Genomic DNA, 17,867 nt, shown 5'->3' with positions numbered 1-17,867 from the left:
TTGCAGATGTCCTGCATAGGCACACCCGCTAAGAAAGCCTTAGAGGCTGCCACACTTTGAGTCGAATGAGCCTTGACCCCTAACGGCGAGGGGAGATCAGAGGACTCATAACAGATGGAGATGGCATCCACTATTCATCGACTGAGGGTCTGTTTAGTTGCTGGAAGACCTCTCTTAGGGGGACTATAGCACGCAAGCAACTGGTCCGCCCTCCTCAACAGGGCAGCTCTGTGGACGTATGCATCCAGTGCTCGCACTGGACACATACAATTAAGCTTCTGCTGGTCTGGTTCCCCGAATGGAGGAGGACTGAAGTCCTGAAGTACGATGGGCTGCGGTGCTGATGAGGGGACTTTAGGGACATACCCCACGCGAGGGTACAGAAATGCTTTGGCCAGACCGGGCGCAAAGTCAAGATAGGAAGGGGCCACAGAAAGGGCCTGTAAATCCCCAACTCTCTTAAGAGAAGATATCGCCAGAAGAAAGGTAGTCTTTATTGTAAGGTGGCGATCAGAAATCTCTTCGATAGGTTTGAATGGAGGCTTACAGAGAGCTTCTAGCACCACTGCTAGGTCCCATGTGGGGACACGTGATCGTACGAAAGGCCTCAGCCTCAGAGCACCGCGGAGGAAATGTGTAACCAGGGGGTGTCTTCCCACTGAGATGCCACTGAGAGGGGCGTGGTAGGCCGCAATGGCCACCACGTAAACCTTCAGGATGCAGTGGGTTAACCCTTTAGAGAAACGGGCCTGCAGGAACTCCAGTACTGTACCGACTGGGCAGTTAGCTGGGTTGAGCTGGCGGTCTCTACACCAGGAAGTGAAATTTTCCACTTCAACGCGTACAGTTTCCTTGTGGAGTGAGCTCTGGATTGGAGGATGGTCTCAACAACCTCAGTTGAAAGACCAGAAGCTACTAGTTGTGCCCCCTCAGGGGCCACACCCATAACTTCCACAGCTCCGGGCGGGGGTGATAAATCGCGCTTGACTGTAGTGAGAATCGACTCGATCCGAGCAGGATACAAACGTGCCTGCATCGTGGTCGAGTCCAACACCACGCCCAGATAAGTGGCCCTCTGTAATGGAGAAAGCACACTCTTCTTGGCGTTTAGTCTTAACCCCAGCTCTCTCATGTGAGCGAGAACGACATCTCGATGTCGAACCGCTACCTGCTCTGAACGAGCTAAAATCAACCAATCGTCGATGTAGTTGAGTATGCGGATGCCCTGGAGTCGCAACGGAGCCAGGGCAGCATCCACACACTTCGTGAAAGTACGGGGTGAGAGTGCAAGGCCGAAAGGAAGAACACGATATTGGTACGCTTTGCCCCCAAAAATGAACCTCAGGAACTTCCTGTGATGAGGAAGGATTGAGATATGAAAATATGCGTCTTTCAGATTGATCGTGACAAACTAGTCCTCGGACCTGATCTGAGACACGACTTGCTTGAGTGTGAGCATTCTGAACTTTAGTCGCATGACTGAGCGGTTCAATAGGCGCAGATCTAAAATGGGACGCAACCCCCCATCCTTCTTCGGAACAATGAAGTAACGGCTGTAGAACCCAGAGTCTATCTCGTGCGGAGGGACCACCTCAATGACCTCCTTATTTACGAGAGTAACTACATCTTGTTCTAATACCAGAGCCTTGCTCCATTGCAGCAGCTCAATACTCTAATCACGAGACGTTTTCCATATATATATATATATATATATATATATATATATATATATATATATATATATATATATATTAGTACGCGTGTGTTATTTTGGTGATGTAATTTGCTTCACACGCACTGTTTACCCTCGTATAATTCACTTTTGCTTTTTGTTTGTTTCATATTTACGATTTAGTTTTAATCCAAATGCACGCGCTTATGGAGTGAACAGCAATCAAGATCATGCAACAGAAGTGTGCACTCTCTGATTCTCTCGCTCTCCCTCTCCTTACGTCAATAACTTAAGTAACTTGTGCATTGTTTTACTTGCTTACTTTTGACATATCTGACCGACGTACAAACTTTCCAGTGATGTCTGTGAGATATTCACTCAACAAGCTTGCGCATCTGTCGCGCATCTGCTCACTCAATCCACTCAGCGCTCTCTGCTTATCAGCTCGAGCACATCCGCTAAACGGGCATGAATATTGAACGTTTAACATTATATTAATTACTTATATGTACTTCATAGACATCCTTAATCTCTAATAACTCCATTCTACTCTCTGTTGTTTTGTTGTCGGTGTTTCTTTTTCTGGACACAGCTCTGTTCACAAGCTGTGTGGTATCGGCTTTTGGTATCGGGCATTTTTATGAGTACGAGTACAGGAGTGCAGTATCGGCCCGATACCGATACTGGTGCATCCCTACTCTCTAAGTTTTCTTTAATTCAAAAATATGCATTTTCATTCATTCGTAGGCTATATGGTTGCAATAATAGCCTATTGTACTTTAATTTAAGAGCCATTGTTTAAAAAAAATATTATTGACTGAAGTTTCATAGACATTCAGTCGTTATGCTTTCAAATTTCTTGCCATTTGTATGTATGTAATTTCACAGTATTTTCACCTTCTACATTAATACACTACTTGTGCAATCACAATTCTATAATGGTACAATTTACTCAGGCTGATGACTTTTTTTATGACATTTAAATTATTTTTAGAATAATTGTACATAAGTCAAAGTTTATTTATAAAGCACTAAAAAACAGCAAGTGTTTATCAAAGTGCTGTACACACATAAAATAATAAAAATGTCAAAGATACAAACAGTCAACAACACAAAAAAAGACAATAAAACACCATAAAACAATAGAAGAAAGCAGCTCTCACGTAGCGTCAAATGCCAGACTATAAAAATGAGTTTTTAGGCTAGATTTAAAAACAGCAAGTGTTTGAGCCTGTCTAATGTCGAGGGGCAAGCTATTCCAGAGCTTCGGGGCCGCCACTGCAAATGCTCGGTCACCCCTGCTCTTCAACTTTACCCGTGGGACGACTAAAAGCAAATGGTCAGCAGACCTAAGTGCTCTTAGCGGAGCATACAGCTTAATCAGGTCGGACAGATATTTAGGTGCTAAACAATTAAGAGATTTAAAAACAAATAGCAAAATCTTAAACTGAATCCTAAAATGGACAGGTAACCAGTGAAGAGAGGCAAGAACGGGGGTGATGTGTTCCCGCTTTCGTGTACCCATCAGCAATCGAGCTACCGCATTCTGGAACCTATTCTTCATAAATAGGTTAAGCAAAACAAATGTGATTATTTCTGAGAACTTTTTAACTGCAGACAGACATTATGGTACAGTAGGCCTAGAAATATTTTGTTGGAGATATGCGAGCAAAAAATAATAGATTAAAAACTCTGGGGTTCCCTTAGGTATTTATGCACATGCGCACTCTTCTAAAATGGCGCTTATTGAGGACGCGCAAAAATACATAGATTAAAATGCATTTATGTTTACATAGAACGGAAGATATAGATTGTACTGTATGTTAGCTTGCTTATTGTGCCCAACAGCATAATTTATATAAGCCCACATGTCTTACTAACAAGAAACTATGCTTCTAACAACAGGTCGAGAGCTGTAGTTCTAACCACGTCAGTTTACGTCACTGTTTGCGAATGTTCATTTGAACTATGGTTTCGGGAAACACAGAATCATTGAACTATGTTGGTAACGACGGAACTTGCGACCATAGTTGGCTAACGATGCTTTTGGGAAATGCACCCCAGAGCTGGATGTGGTGTTTAACTACAGAATATTGTTCCTTGCGCCACCTGGTGGATATTGTGTAAGGCACAACAATGCTTTAAAGAAATCTGAAAAAGCTCCTGCAGGGAGCTCCGTGATCACGCGTGGCGAATTGCAGGCTGCCGTGTGAAAAAAAGACGCATTCTTAAAGGCTACATCTGTAATTGCATGTTAAATACATGCAATTAAATGAAAATGTACTATGGTTTACATTTATACTAAAATCTATATTCAATTTATATAAAATTTATTTTATATTTATTTTAAAATCACTTAAGTAGGACTTTGTATGTCATCTTTATATGTTATTTCACAATTACTGCTATTGCCTTTGAAATGTGGTTAAAGTGTACTGCTGAATGTACTGACAAGCATTTATGGCAAACTAATACTTATAAATATCATCTCTACTTCTGTATCATTTTCATATAATTGTACTTATACATTTGTAATGAATTTGCAATTCAGTACATTTAAAATGTTAGGTTTTTAAAAGCAGAGTATGTTAAGAAACTCTCATTAAAGTGTACTCTAAGTACACTTAAGTGGGCTTTTATTTCATTGTTATATTTTCTGGAAGTACAGCTTTTTTAAAACTTAAAATATACTTATATATTTATACATATATTTAAAATATTTACTTAAAAATGCCTCAAAGTATTTAAAGTACACTACAAGTGCACACTGCAAAAAATTAAGCTCACTTCTTTTTCACAAGGGAATCTGTCGTACATTACTGGAAATATGCAGCATTGCTCCTCCAGTGTGTTCCAGACAGCTCAGTCGGCTCTTTAAAATGTCTTAAGGGTGCTTGACTACACTGCACATCTGGATATACACCGCTTATAACATATCATTTAATCATCATTTGATGAATCACTGCCAGCATGATCGCTAGAAAATGTACACAAACATCTCTTTCAAAGAAAATTCTGTTTACCGCCTGTTTTCTACAAAACCAACTTAATTTAAATATGCCTGCCACAGCCCTAAATCCTAAAATTTACCACAGGTTGGTAAATAAAAAACCGTTTTTTGAACTGAAAAACAGCACACTAAAAGTCAGGAAATGCATTAACTGATAAAATGTATAAAATGTATAAAATGCAATTTATTCTACACTATTAAAACCAAAGGTTTCAAAAGATTTTTTCTGAAGTGATGCCATAAAAGAACCATTTTGGGTTCCCCAAAGAACCTTTCAGAGAACAGTTCTTAAAACTAGACTGAAAAGTTTGTAGACAAACTAAGTTGGCTTGAAAAAGCCTAGCCAGAAAGTTTTAAAAAGTTTGCAGTCTGAAGGTTTTCAGTTTGAAGTAGTTTGACATTTAAAATAGTTTTAAAGATTAAAGTTTGAATGTTTTCAAGGCTATCAGAAAAACAGATAGGTATAAAACATATTTCTAGGGTACCTGGGGTGGTTGCTAGGGTGTTTCTAGCATGACTAGCATGTTGATAACATGTTACTTGCATGATTAGCATGTTTCTAGCATGATTAGCATGTTGCTAGCATTATTAGCATGTTATTAGCCTGTTTCTAGCATGATAAGCATGCTGCTAGTATGTTTTTAACGTGAATTAACATTGTAACAGTGGCGTTCCGTCCATATAAGCTGCGAATGCTCCGCATACCCAGGCCATTTGAGAGAATAAGTTCACGGGGTTAATATAAACATGATTATAAGTTGAGCCCTTGTTATTTAAAATGTAACTTAAAGCTTAAAGAGTTAGGAATAAGTATGTAATATAATTTATTTGCCAAACGGCAGTAATTTTCTGTAAATCTACGTCAGTTATGGAAGCTTCTGGGCGAGCGGATTCTCTGCAGCTTTCTCGTCTCTGCTCTATTGCTATGACTCTTCAGGATTGTAGCGCATACTCATTGGCTTGCTGGTCTGCAGCTGATTCCATGCGCGAGGTAAGCTGTCCGCAAACCGCTCGCCCAAGCGGAAAAATGTGCTGTTCCTGTCAGATCTCGATTGCCGAAAATCACATTGTGTTTGATGCAAAACCAACTCGACTAAATCAAAAGGAAAAAAGAAATGGTGTAACTGTATATTTTTATGTTTTCTCAAGCAAATCAAATTTTAAAAGTTCACTGAAAACATATCTTCTTACATTTTTGGTCATAGACAACGTATGTTGAAGATATAGCCTATACGTGGTAATCACATTTTTTTTTATAAAAACGTGGGCTATATAAAATTGTAATAATTACAAGCAGGAAAAAAAAAGAAACAATCCTGTGAACATTTTGAACATTAAGATGTTATTGTTCGCTTTGTTTTGCATATGCTTGTGTTGCTTGCAGTTAAAGTCCTTCTCTGCTTTTATTGTTGTTTGCAACATTGCAACTTGGCAATATTTTAAATATATGTGACCCTGTCATGGTTGTACTACACTGTGGAGCGAGGAAAATTCACAGTAAACACAGTCTTTAATCCTTCCAACACGAGGACAGGATGGCGCTCAGGAGGAGCGGACACTTGAGGGTGCTTACGAGGAGCTGGCACTGGAGGGCGCTTTCTAGGAGTGGGCACTGGAGGGCACTTTCTAGGAGCGGGCACTCTGGACTGGATTCAGGAACTGAAGCCCTCTCCTCTTCGCTTTGGCACTTTCGCCGTGCCATACTCGGCTCACCCTCAGCCGCGGTGCAGAGCTCCTCTACGCACTCACACCGTCCGCGGCATTCTTCCTCGAGGCGGGCATTGTCGCCGGCTCTTGCACCTGATCTGACGGCTTGGGCTCTTCTTCCGGGGCGATCCTCCGCTCAGTTGCTCGGCATGGTTGAGGCTGGCGCCATAGAACGCGCAGAGCACGTCGTCCGTGTAGGTGGTGAGATGGGCAATAGCCAGAAACAGTCTGGCATGACCCTCGAGCGATCTCTCCCCCTGCTCCAGCAGGAGGAGGATGTATTCAGGGGCGGGCGAGAGGATCCATAAGGAAAACAATGGGAGGATAAAAACAAACACTGAGCGAAAAACAGAAATAAAACGGAGGGGAAACACGCAATTTAAACTGTTGTTGGTCCGGTATTCTGTCACGGTTGTACTACACTGAGGAGCGAGGAACGAGGAACACAGTCTTTAATCCTTCCAACACGGGGTATACAGGGCAGACAGGAACACATGTAGCACAAGATGAACACTCAATACCGGACAAGGGAGAATGGCACAAAACCAGTCATAAGGTTCACATTTTTTGAGATTGAGAGTTATACATAATCTGAAAGCTGAATAAATAAGCTTTCCATTGATGTATGATTTGTTAGAATAGGACAATATTTGGCCGAATTACAACTATTTGAAAATCTGGAATCTTAGGGTGCAAAAAAATTTAAATACTGAGAAAATCGCCTTTAAAGTTGTCCAAATGAAGTTCTTAGCAATGGATATTACTAATCAAAAATAAAGTTTTGATATATTTACAGTAGGAAATTTACAAAATATCTTCATGGAATATGATCTTTACTTAATATCCTAATGATTTTTGGCATAAAAGAAAAATCGATAATTTGGCCCATACAATGTATTTTTGGCTATTGCTACAAATATACCTGTGCTACTTATGACTGGTTTTGTGGTCCAGGGTCACATATTATTATTTGGGTACTTTGCATATTGGAGTAGTGTCACCCTGTAACAGATCGGCCAGGCTCCACCACCACCCAATCACAATGATCCCTCTCACCTGAGTTCTGAGCACCTGCACCTGTCACTAATCAAGCACCTCATTACCAGCCTGCATAAAAGCACAAACCTCAGACACCCTCACAGTCCGGTCTCGTATACACGTAGAGGACTCAATGACTTTGCTACTACTGCCATTTGAATACTTCCTGCAATACTTACATCCTGTGTTCCTCCTAATGTCTCCTCGTCTCCTGTTCCTCCTTGTCCAAGGATCGCTGAGGTGTGTGCTCCTCCTGCCTACATTCCAGCTCCTGTTAAACCAAAGACTCGGATTCCCCCACTCATCATATCCTTCGAACTATTCATTCACCATCACATCCTCTGGACCCTACCCCAGTACTCTCTGTGACCAAATAAACCTGTTTTATATATACTAACCTGTTGTGTCAGACCTCTTCCGTTACACACCCGTGTGGAGGAGTTTTAACTCCTATTCACTGGGAATAAAAATCATTCAGCAGATGCAGAGACATATAGACTGGGGGAATCCCCCCATCTCCCCACCATCTGAATATTAGCTATCATAACGTAACTAATGTTATTTGGCGGTTTTTACTTGGAAACCCAGCTATATTTTTCTAGCATTTGAATAACAATGGATAAACCTGAAACGGTAGAAGGATTGCAGATTAATTTTATTAACGAAAAAGGTAGGAAATGTGCATACTTATAAATCGACACCTGTCACGGTGGTTCTTATTTGTCATCTGTGATTCGTTCACTCATTGAGTGTGTCCTAAAAACCGGTGGGGGGGGTTAATCTTATCACTCAGCATACCCAGTTAGAAAAGTCACTGCTCACTACTGTATTGTAAATGACAAAAAGACAGCTAAAAACCAGGTAAAACCAGCTGATTCAATTAAAAAACAGCTAGAGACCACTTAAAACCAGCTAAAACCAGCTGATTTAGCAAAAAGACAGCTAAAAACCAGTTAAAAACAGCTAAAACCAGCAAAAACCAGCTGAACCAGTCAAAAACCAGCTAAAACCAGCCTAGGCTAGTTGTCTAGTCTTAGCTGGTTTAAACTTGGTTGGTCTTTTAGCAGGTCTCCCAGCTTGACCAGCCTGACCAGCTAAAAATGTGCCAAAACCACTTTAAAACCAGCCTGGAAGCAGCCAACCAGCTAGATAGATAGATAAATTAAAAATATTTGATAGTGGAAACTTAAATGAGTTTGAATGGATTAGAAATAGTACATAGAAAGGAAGTTTGATTGAGTCTAATGGGCTTCAGTGTGTTTAGATTAAAATTTTTGACAGTTGGAGTTTGAATAGTCTTGGCTCATTTGAACATTCCGTCAATGCAAGTCTATGTGATTTTTATGATTTTTAATCTTCAGTTTTAGGAAAACCGTAAATCTGATCAGTCTGAAAAGATATAGCAACCTGAGTCAGAACAGTATGAAGAGATGGGCTGAGTTTGGTGGTTCTAGCTTTAAAGCTCTAGGAGAAGTAGCGTACAGAAATGTAGTCTAAGAAGAATTATAAGAAGAAGCTGCTTGTGTAGAATATCAGTAAGTTGGCTTTTTCAAGCCAACTTAATTACCTTGTTTTCTTAGTGTAAAGAACATTCTAAAAATCTAAACAACCTTTTTCCATTATAAAGATCCTTTTGTAGAATAGAAAGGTTCCATTGATGTCAAAGGTTCTTCATGGAACCATCATGCTGGGCGATATGGCCTAAAATCAAAACCTCGATTAATTGAACACTTTACCTCGATTACAATTATTGAATGTTTATTTTATTTATATATATATATATACATATATTTAAAAAAACTATTATTTGCCCCTATAGTTCATTAAAGGTTTGCACTATAAATGAAGAGTTTATTTGCAAAAACAGATCATGTTTTTTATTATGTTATCATGTTTTTATTGTGTTTTATTGTGTTAGTTAGCTGTATTTTTTAGTTATTTTATCTAATCAAAATAACCCAACTGCAGTTCGATTGAGATTAATTGGAAGGCACAATGATCTTTGAAATTTGTTAAAAATGGAGTTATCTGTTTTTGCAAATGAACTCTTCAAATATAGCTTTTCAACTATTAAAGGTGATATTTTTTTCTAATGAAAGAGTGTATTTCTTACCTTTGTGATTTTAAAATATTTGAAGGAAACAAACTATTTATGGTTATTTGTTGAATATTTTGAACAACTGAAATCAAAGATTGCTTGAAATGAAGACGTCTTATGAAAAAAGTCACATTTCAGTTTAATTGTAAAAAGCAAGTTTCCTAAAAAAAAAGAAAAAGAAAATAACTTTCATTTTTTGCAAAACCCGCGAGACGCAGCACTTAGGAATGGTTTTAAAAAATGAAGCGCACCGCACAATGCCTACTCTGCCAAGGTGCCGTCAAATACAAAAGTTATCATACCAACCTGCTATTGTAACCAAAAGCTTGCAATGCTTGCCCCGCCTCCAGGGTCTTCTGATTGGTCCACTGTTTTAGAATGGACTTTGATGAGCGCATTGATATGTATACATACACTCACGTGCGAGATGCTGCAAAACACATGAGTGCAATGGTCACATCCGTATAGTGCTGAGTACACACACGGTAGTATGTTTTTAAGGGGAAAGTATTAATAGAGTAAAAAAAAACAAATAACCGACATGGGAAAAATAAGCTGGTTAGAGGTTCTGAATTTCGGTTTTGATTTATTTTCGATTAATCGTCCAGCCCTACATCATGCCAATATGGAACCTTTATTTTTAAGAGTGTAAGCATTTACATATTGGATGCAATGTGAACAAATACAGTGTCAAACCCAGAGAGGTTCTTACCAAGCCATGTGTTCATCTTCTCTGAACTGCAGTGCTGCAGCAGAGGCTCGATCAGCTCATCCACGTCCCCTTTAGGTGCTTCTTTAGTGAACTTCTGCTCAGACAGAAAGAGAAACAGAACAGCAGCTCATTCAACATTTTCTTATATGCACCTTGAGGCCAAACATAATAAATCCAACTGTACCTTGTTCAAAAAAACACAAAGGCTGAGCGCTGCCATACCTCCACTGTGATGTGCAGGGGATCCACGATCTGCCAAACCATAAGGGACAGGATGTCGATAACCAGCAGGACTCCCACGGTGGCATAGAGCTTCCAGGGCTCCAGGTGCTGCTGGGATATAAAAAGACCAGTGAATCAACTTTCCATCCAGGACAGTGAAAGACACAGCTTGCACCGACATCATATAGAGCATAAGTGCAGAGAGCCTGAAGGGGAAACAATGGCCATTATCAGGATGCCAATTCAATCCGCCAGACGGTGGCTGCACTTTATGGTTTAAGTCAGGAAAGTGTCTTTAATGGATTTCGGCTGAGACCATAACACTGCAACAAAATCAATACTCGTTCTTTTTTTTTTGTTAGCAATTAAACATAAAAAGCATTTATTTAAATAGCAATATAAAAAGCGTTTATGTTCTCTGTGACTCATATTGTTTATCGTCACTTTTGAGAGCTCATAACGCTCAAACACACCTTCACAACGGCGAGGATGAAAGAACTCACGCATAGCCAGACAATTGACTCAAGGAATTTTCTGGGTTCAAAACAAGTTAAGCTCTATATATGGCTTGCTATTGATTACCAGAGAACTTTGACTCATGTCTCTGTTTGAAAAAATGAACAGGAACGTACTAGAAATGGAAATTTAGGGGGTTTACAAGCAAAAATGTGAAGCTTGCATTTTTGTTCAAGTGCTTATATTAAGCTCTAAAGGGGCTTCAATCATCCTTTAAGTGGTGGAACTACTTTTCTAGGTGGATGAGCTTCTGGTTTAGTATTGCTGTAATTTGTGGATGTGTTTTTCTCTAGGTAAACAGACCCTCTCTGGTGTTTATATTATATGAATGTTACAGGCTTTACTGCTTGGACATTTTTAGCAACATAGTAATAACAGAAATCGAAATATTCAGTATAATTTTGCACAGACAAGATTAGTAATAATTTACATTAGTCTGTTAACACACATACTATACTCAAAGGTTTGAGGGCTGATTTGCTGTCAAAAACATTTCTTATTATCAAAATGGTTGAAAATGGTTGTGCTGCTTAATGTTTTTGTGGAAACCATCATTTTACCAACCATACCTTTTACACTTTTGTACCTTTTAGGTACTAATATATACACATTAGGCACTAATATGTACATTTAAAATATCAATAAGGTGTACCTTTTGAAAAGGTACCGCCCCATGACAACTTTTGTACCTTTATTTCTGAGAGAGAAGATTCTTTGATTCTTTGCTAGAAAGCTCAAAATACCACCATTTGTTTGACATAAAAATATTTTGTAACAATGTAGAGTAAATGTTTTTACTGTCATTTTTATAAATTTAATGTATTAATGCTAAATAAAAGTATTAATTTCTTTTTTTTTTAAAAGACTGGTTAGTCTCATGGCTATACTTTCACAACAGACAGTTTCCCCATAGGCTTCCATCTTAAGTATGTTTTTACAAACTGAGAGAAGTCTAAATTATTTTCTGTTCTGTTTTTTGGCATTTCATGAGACATTATCTGAGGTATTTAACTTGCTTTGAATGTGTTTAGGGAAGATTTTCATGACAATTCACACCATAAAATCCCCATCACGAGTTCCTCTGTACTTAAAATAGAATGTTTGTCCCAAATATTTCTTTCTGTCTTATGGTTTATAATAAATTCCGAAACTATTCTTTATTCCAAAATTTCCCTTTTGTATCCCTGACAATGACTTTGAAGAATCCACTTACTGATGCCAAATTGGTGTTTGTTTTTTAACTTTTCTTTTTAACATAAAACATTCTCAATAGTGACGCCCCAGTCAAAGAAGCACGTTTGAAAATGACTAAGCTGTCAATTTGATGCCCCACTGCGCATCACAGATCATTTCTCAATCTCTGAATCCTTTCTTTGTGCAGAGGAAGAGAAAGAGAGAGAGAGAGAGAGAGAGAGAGAGAGAAAGAGAGAGAGAGAGAGAGAGAGAGAGAGAGAGAGAGAGAGAGAGAGAGACCCACAGGCGGAACAGTCCGTCAATCAGATCAGAAACAGCCTCTCCCTACAAGAGGTGGAGCTGGTGGAGCTCAGGGAACTAACACTCTCCCATGCAATATCCAGCGAACGCCTACAACACCTGGACAATAAAATCAGTCACCTCACACGAGACTTTGAAACTAGTGTTGAGGAGCTAAAAAGAGAGATATGCAAACTGCAGCAAGATAGAGAGACCATGAATAAAGAACTGGAAACAGTCAGGCAGGAGCTGCTGCTTAGAGATGGAGAAATACAAAGCCTGAGAGAACAGACAGAGAGCCTCAGCTGTATCTGTCAGCAGCGGCCCAGCTCTCCCACCACCCAGACAGCAGCAGCACCCGAGTCCAGCACTCCAGCAGCAGTGCCACGGACACCACAGACAGAGGCCCCCGAGGGCCCCCAAGAGCAAGGAAGTGACCCACAGAAAGCAGAAGTCATCCTCTTAATCGATTCAAATGGCAAATTTATCAATGAAAAACAGCTCTGAAACCTTTCTTTGTGCAGAGAAAGAGAGAAAGAGAGAGAGAGAGAGAGAGAGAGAGAGAGAGAGAGAGAGAGATAGCTCTCCACAGGGGCTCATGACAAGCTCCTCTCCATCACTAGATGGACATTCATGAATGCTTAATAATAGGCATTATGTACTTATCCTGAAAATACCTTTCTCCTCCGTCTTTATCTCTATCTTTTCCTTATTTTAGTTATTATGGCTGCTGTGCATTTGTGTGATTGGTGATGTGAGGTCTGCACTTCAAAACATCACTTTCTTAATATTTTTGTTTAGTCTTTCTGTAAAATATTGAAACATCCTTAAAATAAGATACATTTAATTGAGAAAACACTTTTTTCATTTTTTAAGCATAAATCCATCACAATTTAGTGAAGTATATGTACAGAATCATAAACATTTTTAGAAAAATAACCTTTGTTCAAGATACTCTACATTAGTTAACAAGAACTAACAATGATAACTATTTGCATAGCTTTTATTAACTCTTAGTTATTGTTAATTTCAACATTTATTGATCAATTTAATGCACTGTGAGCTAGAATGAACAATAAACAACTGTATATGTATTTACTAACCCATGATTAATGAATGCTGCAAAAATATCGTGCTCATTGTTAACTGGTGTTAACTAATACATTAACAAATGGGACCTTATTGTACAGTGTTACAAAAAAATCAAACATAACGACTGTAAATGATCTTGTGGTGATGGAGTGACTGCTGGCACATAGGGCTGTACGGAGGGCTCATCGAGCTGTGCTGTATGATAAATGTGCTGTTTAAGGATGCTCAAGGACAACGGGGGACCCATCTCTATGAGATCAGACAGAGAGACGGTGGCTAAGCCAGAGAGGCAGTGGAAGTGAGATGGAGATCTAAAGATGATAACAGAGAGAGGAACGAGATACATACTTTATAAAGAACAATAATTCCACTATGATATATTGATCATTCCAGCGGCGTACTGAAAGCCCTTGACACGACAAGTCAAGAGTAAATCCCTATGAGGGTTTAAAAGGACAGATAGTTTGTCTTGAAACACCTCAAATTAACCTCACGCAGTCTTATTTTAGTACCACTTAGACACTATTATATGTTTTTAGTAATATTTTTTATTAATATTAGCATGTTAATATTAGTTATGGAAATCAACTAAGATTTTAGTTGTGTTAGCAATAATAACTCTGGTTCTCTACTCACCTTTCTCTTGTCTTTCTTCTCATCCTTCTTTGTGAACACAGTGTGAACCCACCAGATCTTTGTGAACATACTTCCATAAGCCAAACTGAAGCCAAGTCCAAGCAGCCACAAGCGGAACTAGAAAAACAATTTTAAAAAAGCCAATATTTCAGTGTTTCACTTTAAAAGACTTCAAAGTACAAGTACTGAAATATAATAAGGATGCACCAATATAAAAATTATTGCCAGTATTGATCAGCATATAATTATTCTAATGTTATGGGAGATAAACAATAAATGCCCAATATTAAAATCCAAAAAATTCTAAAATTCAAATTTTATTGTATTCCGTTTTGCCACGTCACAACATTATAATGTACAACATGAAAAATTCAGTGTTATTAAATTTGTTTTAGTTATTTTAAAGATTAAGTTTAAGTGTCGCCAAAGGTGAATTAAATACGAGAAAAGTTTAATAAAACTAAAACTTTAATAATAGTGCATTTATTAAAATTAAACTGCAAAAACAGCTCGTTCTATTCTTCAGGCTTTGCTAAGATACTGTTACAGAAAAAAGGGATGGTGCAAACTAAATTGAACCTGACGGCAAGCCTGTGACCTATGAGTAAGTGTAAGTGAAGAGGGCATATATATAGATGTCTGAAAGCAAGGCAGTGAAACAAGTCTGTTTAATAGTTAAGGGTCTGAGAGAGGGTGAAAAATGGTCATGAAAAACTAAATAATTCATATTTTTTTGATGCAAGAAACCTTGACTAACATTATCAGTGCGCCTCAGGGAATAAAAAATAAAAATGAAGAAAAAATACTCCCTGATATGTCTCCTTAAAGTCCTTCTGAAGAAGAGTGTTCAGGGAGGTTTTATAAACTCAATTACTAGTACTATAAATAACATCAATATAAATGACAAAACGGTGTTACCCAGAATGCCTGAGCGCTTACCTGACAGACCACAGGAAACTGAGAGTTGCGTACATGCAGTCCATCAATTCCCAGAGGAAAAACTGCAGCCAGAGCCATCATACAGCCCACTGCTGTCATGTTATTCAGGTACGGCTGGGAGTTTTGAATGTACCTTTACATATAGACATACATACTGCTGAATTTGCAAAAAGATGTGTATGTTCAAAAAACAGGTTCATACATTGAACAGATGCTAATGTAGTGCCTGCCATATACTGTGATATATATAGCTTAGAATGATTACCTCATGCATATTTTATATAATATGGTGTTCCATGGTACTTTTTGGTCATTTTTGTTAGCATAGTGAACTCTGATTCAGCTCATTTAGTTAATCTCTCACAGTGGAATAGGACTTACACTCCTCTGTCTTTTTATCACACAAAGATTCATAGACGTGCTCACACATTTACTCACATGCATGATGAGATTTGTAAGTGTTCAGGGTATTAGCTTAAGCTGTCTGCTGAGAAAATCTTGTTGAAAGTCTAAGTGTCACTAAGATAAAAAGACTGAAACACCAAACATTAGTCTGAATGTGTCGGTGGAGTTTGAATATGTGTGAAATGCTATCGCTATTCGTAATGCATTCGCCTGTTTGAAACCTGCATGTTTCTACACACACAGAATGCATAAATATGTGAATGAGACCCTTGGAAACACCAGCTAATTGTATGCATGTATCACTCTGTCCTCTGCACTGAACTCAAACGTGAGAACGCAATATAAATGAACACATGCCTGCAGGCAGGAGCGTATACTTCCATCCACAACTAAACATACCTGACGTTGCTGTTGTAGATGTTAAAGGTGAGGCAAACGATCCCCATTAAAATGCCCAAGCCAGCGAAAACAGACACAGAGACGAAGAGTTTTTGTGACAGATATCTGAACTTCTGAATCACCACCGTCTGGTCAGCAGGTGGATCAGAGCCTGGAGAGAGAAATGATGATTTTTAGTATTAGATTATTTTATACAGTATTACATTGAAACAATTTAGAAATACTTTCATGAATAACATTAAAAACATTATTAGAGGTTCTAGCTATTTAGTCTTTCTAAATAAGGGCTTTTGGAAGAAATTATTAGGGAAAGAGGGAGAGGGAAGGGGACTGAAGCAGGTATATATATATATACACCAGAGTATGAGAGCGGAGCTAGGAGCGGATTTTTTGAAAGTCTGAGCGTTGAGGTTCCCTCTAATAGGCTCACTTTGATGCTGCGATGACGTCATCGCTTTGGGGTGTGACGAATGTCTGAAGCCCTTATACCATCACGCCAATTCATTGGCCAAATAGCGCTTAGCACCGCCCCAAAGCGCACGTAGGTGAGCTATATAGCGTGCTGCAGGAGCGGATTTTTTGAAAGTCTGAGCGTTGAGGTTCCCTCTAATAGGCTCACTTTGATGCTGCGATGACGTCATCGCTTTGGGGTGTGACGAATGTCTGAAGCCCTTATACCATCACGCCAATTCATTGGCCAAATAGCGCTTAGCACCGCCCCAAAGCGCACGTAGGTGAGCTATATAGCGTGCTGCATGCTATTTTCATCAGATTTAATTTCCTTCAGGAAGCGAATCATCTGTCGCCCGTAGGAAAGCAAAAAAAAAGAAGGTCGTGTTCTTAGCTATTTCTCAAAAAGAGCAGTTTACTCCTCTTCAGCGGACACGATGAGCTACAGGAGATGCATTGAGCCATGTGACAGGTTCATCGCAGGAGGAGACACTCATGATAGGTGCGTGCAATGTTTGGGCCTACAGCATGCCCAAGCGGCGCTTAGCGGCCTTTCTGATTGTCGACACTTTGATAGCCTATGGCTAAAAGCACTGCCCTCGAGGTTCACGGCCTTCTCAAATAAAGTAGGCCTCGCGTCTAACCCCCGCTATCCCGTTTCTGCGGTTGCCAAGGCGCCGCACAAGACGGTCGCTTGGGGTGACGCATGCGAGCCGAGGCGTTTAGAGGGCGAGTCAACAGAGTTTTCTCCTTTTCTCTCACTCTCCGGGTTATGTGCAAGCGCTCGTGGTCTTCATCAATGATAATTTGCGGCCTACCCCGGAAGCTCGCGATGCGATGTCTTTCGGTTGTATGCCGTATGATGAAGACGTGCTGTCCACAGCAGCCTCCGATTCGGAGGATTTATTGGGCGAACTGTGCAGTTCTCTCCCTCCGAGTGGACAGGAGAAACGTACCTCCCTGTCTTACAGCGAACTATTAGATGTTGTAACGCGCGCTGTGGATAAGCTGGGGTTAGAGTGGGATAGTGAGCCGGCGCAAATTCAGTTGAAACTGGACGCCCTCTGCTACCGTCCAAGCCGTGTAGGGTTACTTCCGCTTTGATCTGGAAATCTTACATGGCCGCTGGGCAGGCCGCGGCTACACTCCATTCTATGGGTGTACTCCAGGCTTATCAGGCAGATGTGCTCAAGGAGCTGGACGAGGGAGAAGGCCTGACTCCTGAGGCCGTTAAAGAGCTCAGACGAGCTACTGACTTGGCGCTTAGGGCTACCAAGCACACAGCTCGGGCAGTGGGCAGGTCCATGGCAGGGTTAGTGTCAGCTGAGCGCCATCTTTGGCTTACTCTCACTGACATTAAGGAGAAGGACAGGACCTTTCTCCTGGATGCCCCCATTTCGAGTGACGGTCTGTTCGGAGACTTGGTCACTACGGTCGTGGAGAAGTTTAGAGCAGCGAAACAGCAGTCCGCTGCGTTCCGTCAACTCATCCCTCGCAG

General features: G+C 39.9%; 1 protein-coding gene across 2 annotated transcripts in view; it reads right to left on the bottom strand.

Moving 5' to 3' along the window:
* Positions 1-17,867, bottom strand: part of LOC107584305 (gamma-aminobutyric acid type B receptor subunit 1-like) — a 142,394-nt gene that overhangs the window by 14,635 nt on the left and 109,892 nt on the right. The window contains exons 16-20 of one of the 2 annotated variants that reach the window (XM_016270873.1): positions 15,920-16,070; positions 15,116-15,248; positions 14,177-14,293; positions 10,460-10,570; positions 10,238-10,331 (exon numbers count right to left, since the gene is read on the bottom strand). In XM_016270873.1, the coding sequence (XP_016126359.1) occupies positions 10,238-10,331; positions 10,460-10,570; positions 14,177-14,293; positions 15,116-15,248; positions 15,920-16,070 (606 nt within the window). The remainder of the gene's footprint in view (positions 1-10,237; positions 10,332-10,459; positions 10,571-14,176; positions 14,294-15,115; positions 15,249-15,919; positions 16,071-17,867) is intronic. The other variant, XM_016270874.1, reaches the window with a different exon arrangement.

Source organism: Sinocyclocheilus grahami, unplaced genomic scaffold, assembly GCF_001515645.1.
Source record: "Sinocyclocheilus grahami isolate Dianchi unplaced genomic scaffold, SAMN03320097.WGS_v1.1 scaffold58.1, whole genome shotgun sequence".
Lineage (NCBI taxonomy): Eukaryota > Metazoa > Chordata > Actinopteri > Cypriniformes > Cyprinidae > Sinocyclocheilus > Sinocyclocheilus grahami.
Note: the sequence above shows the minus strand (reverse complement) of the source record. Positions and strands in the feature narration are given on the sequence as shown.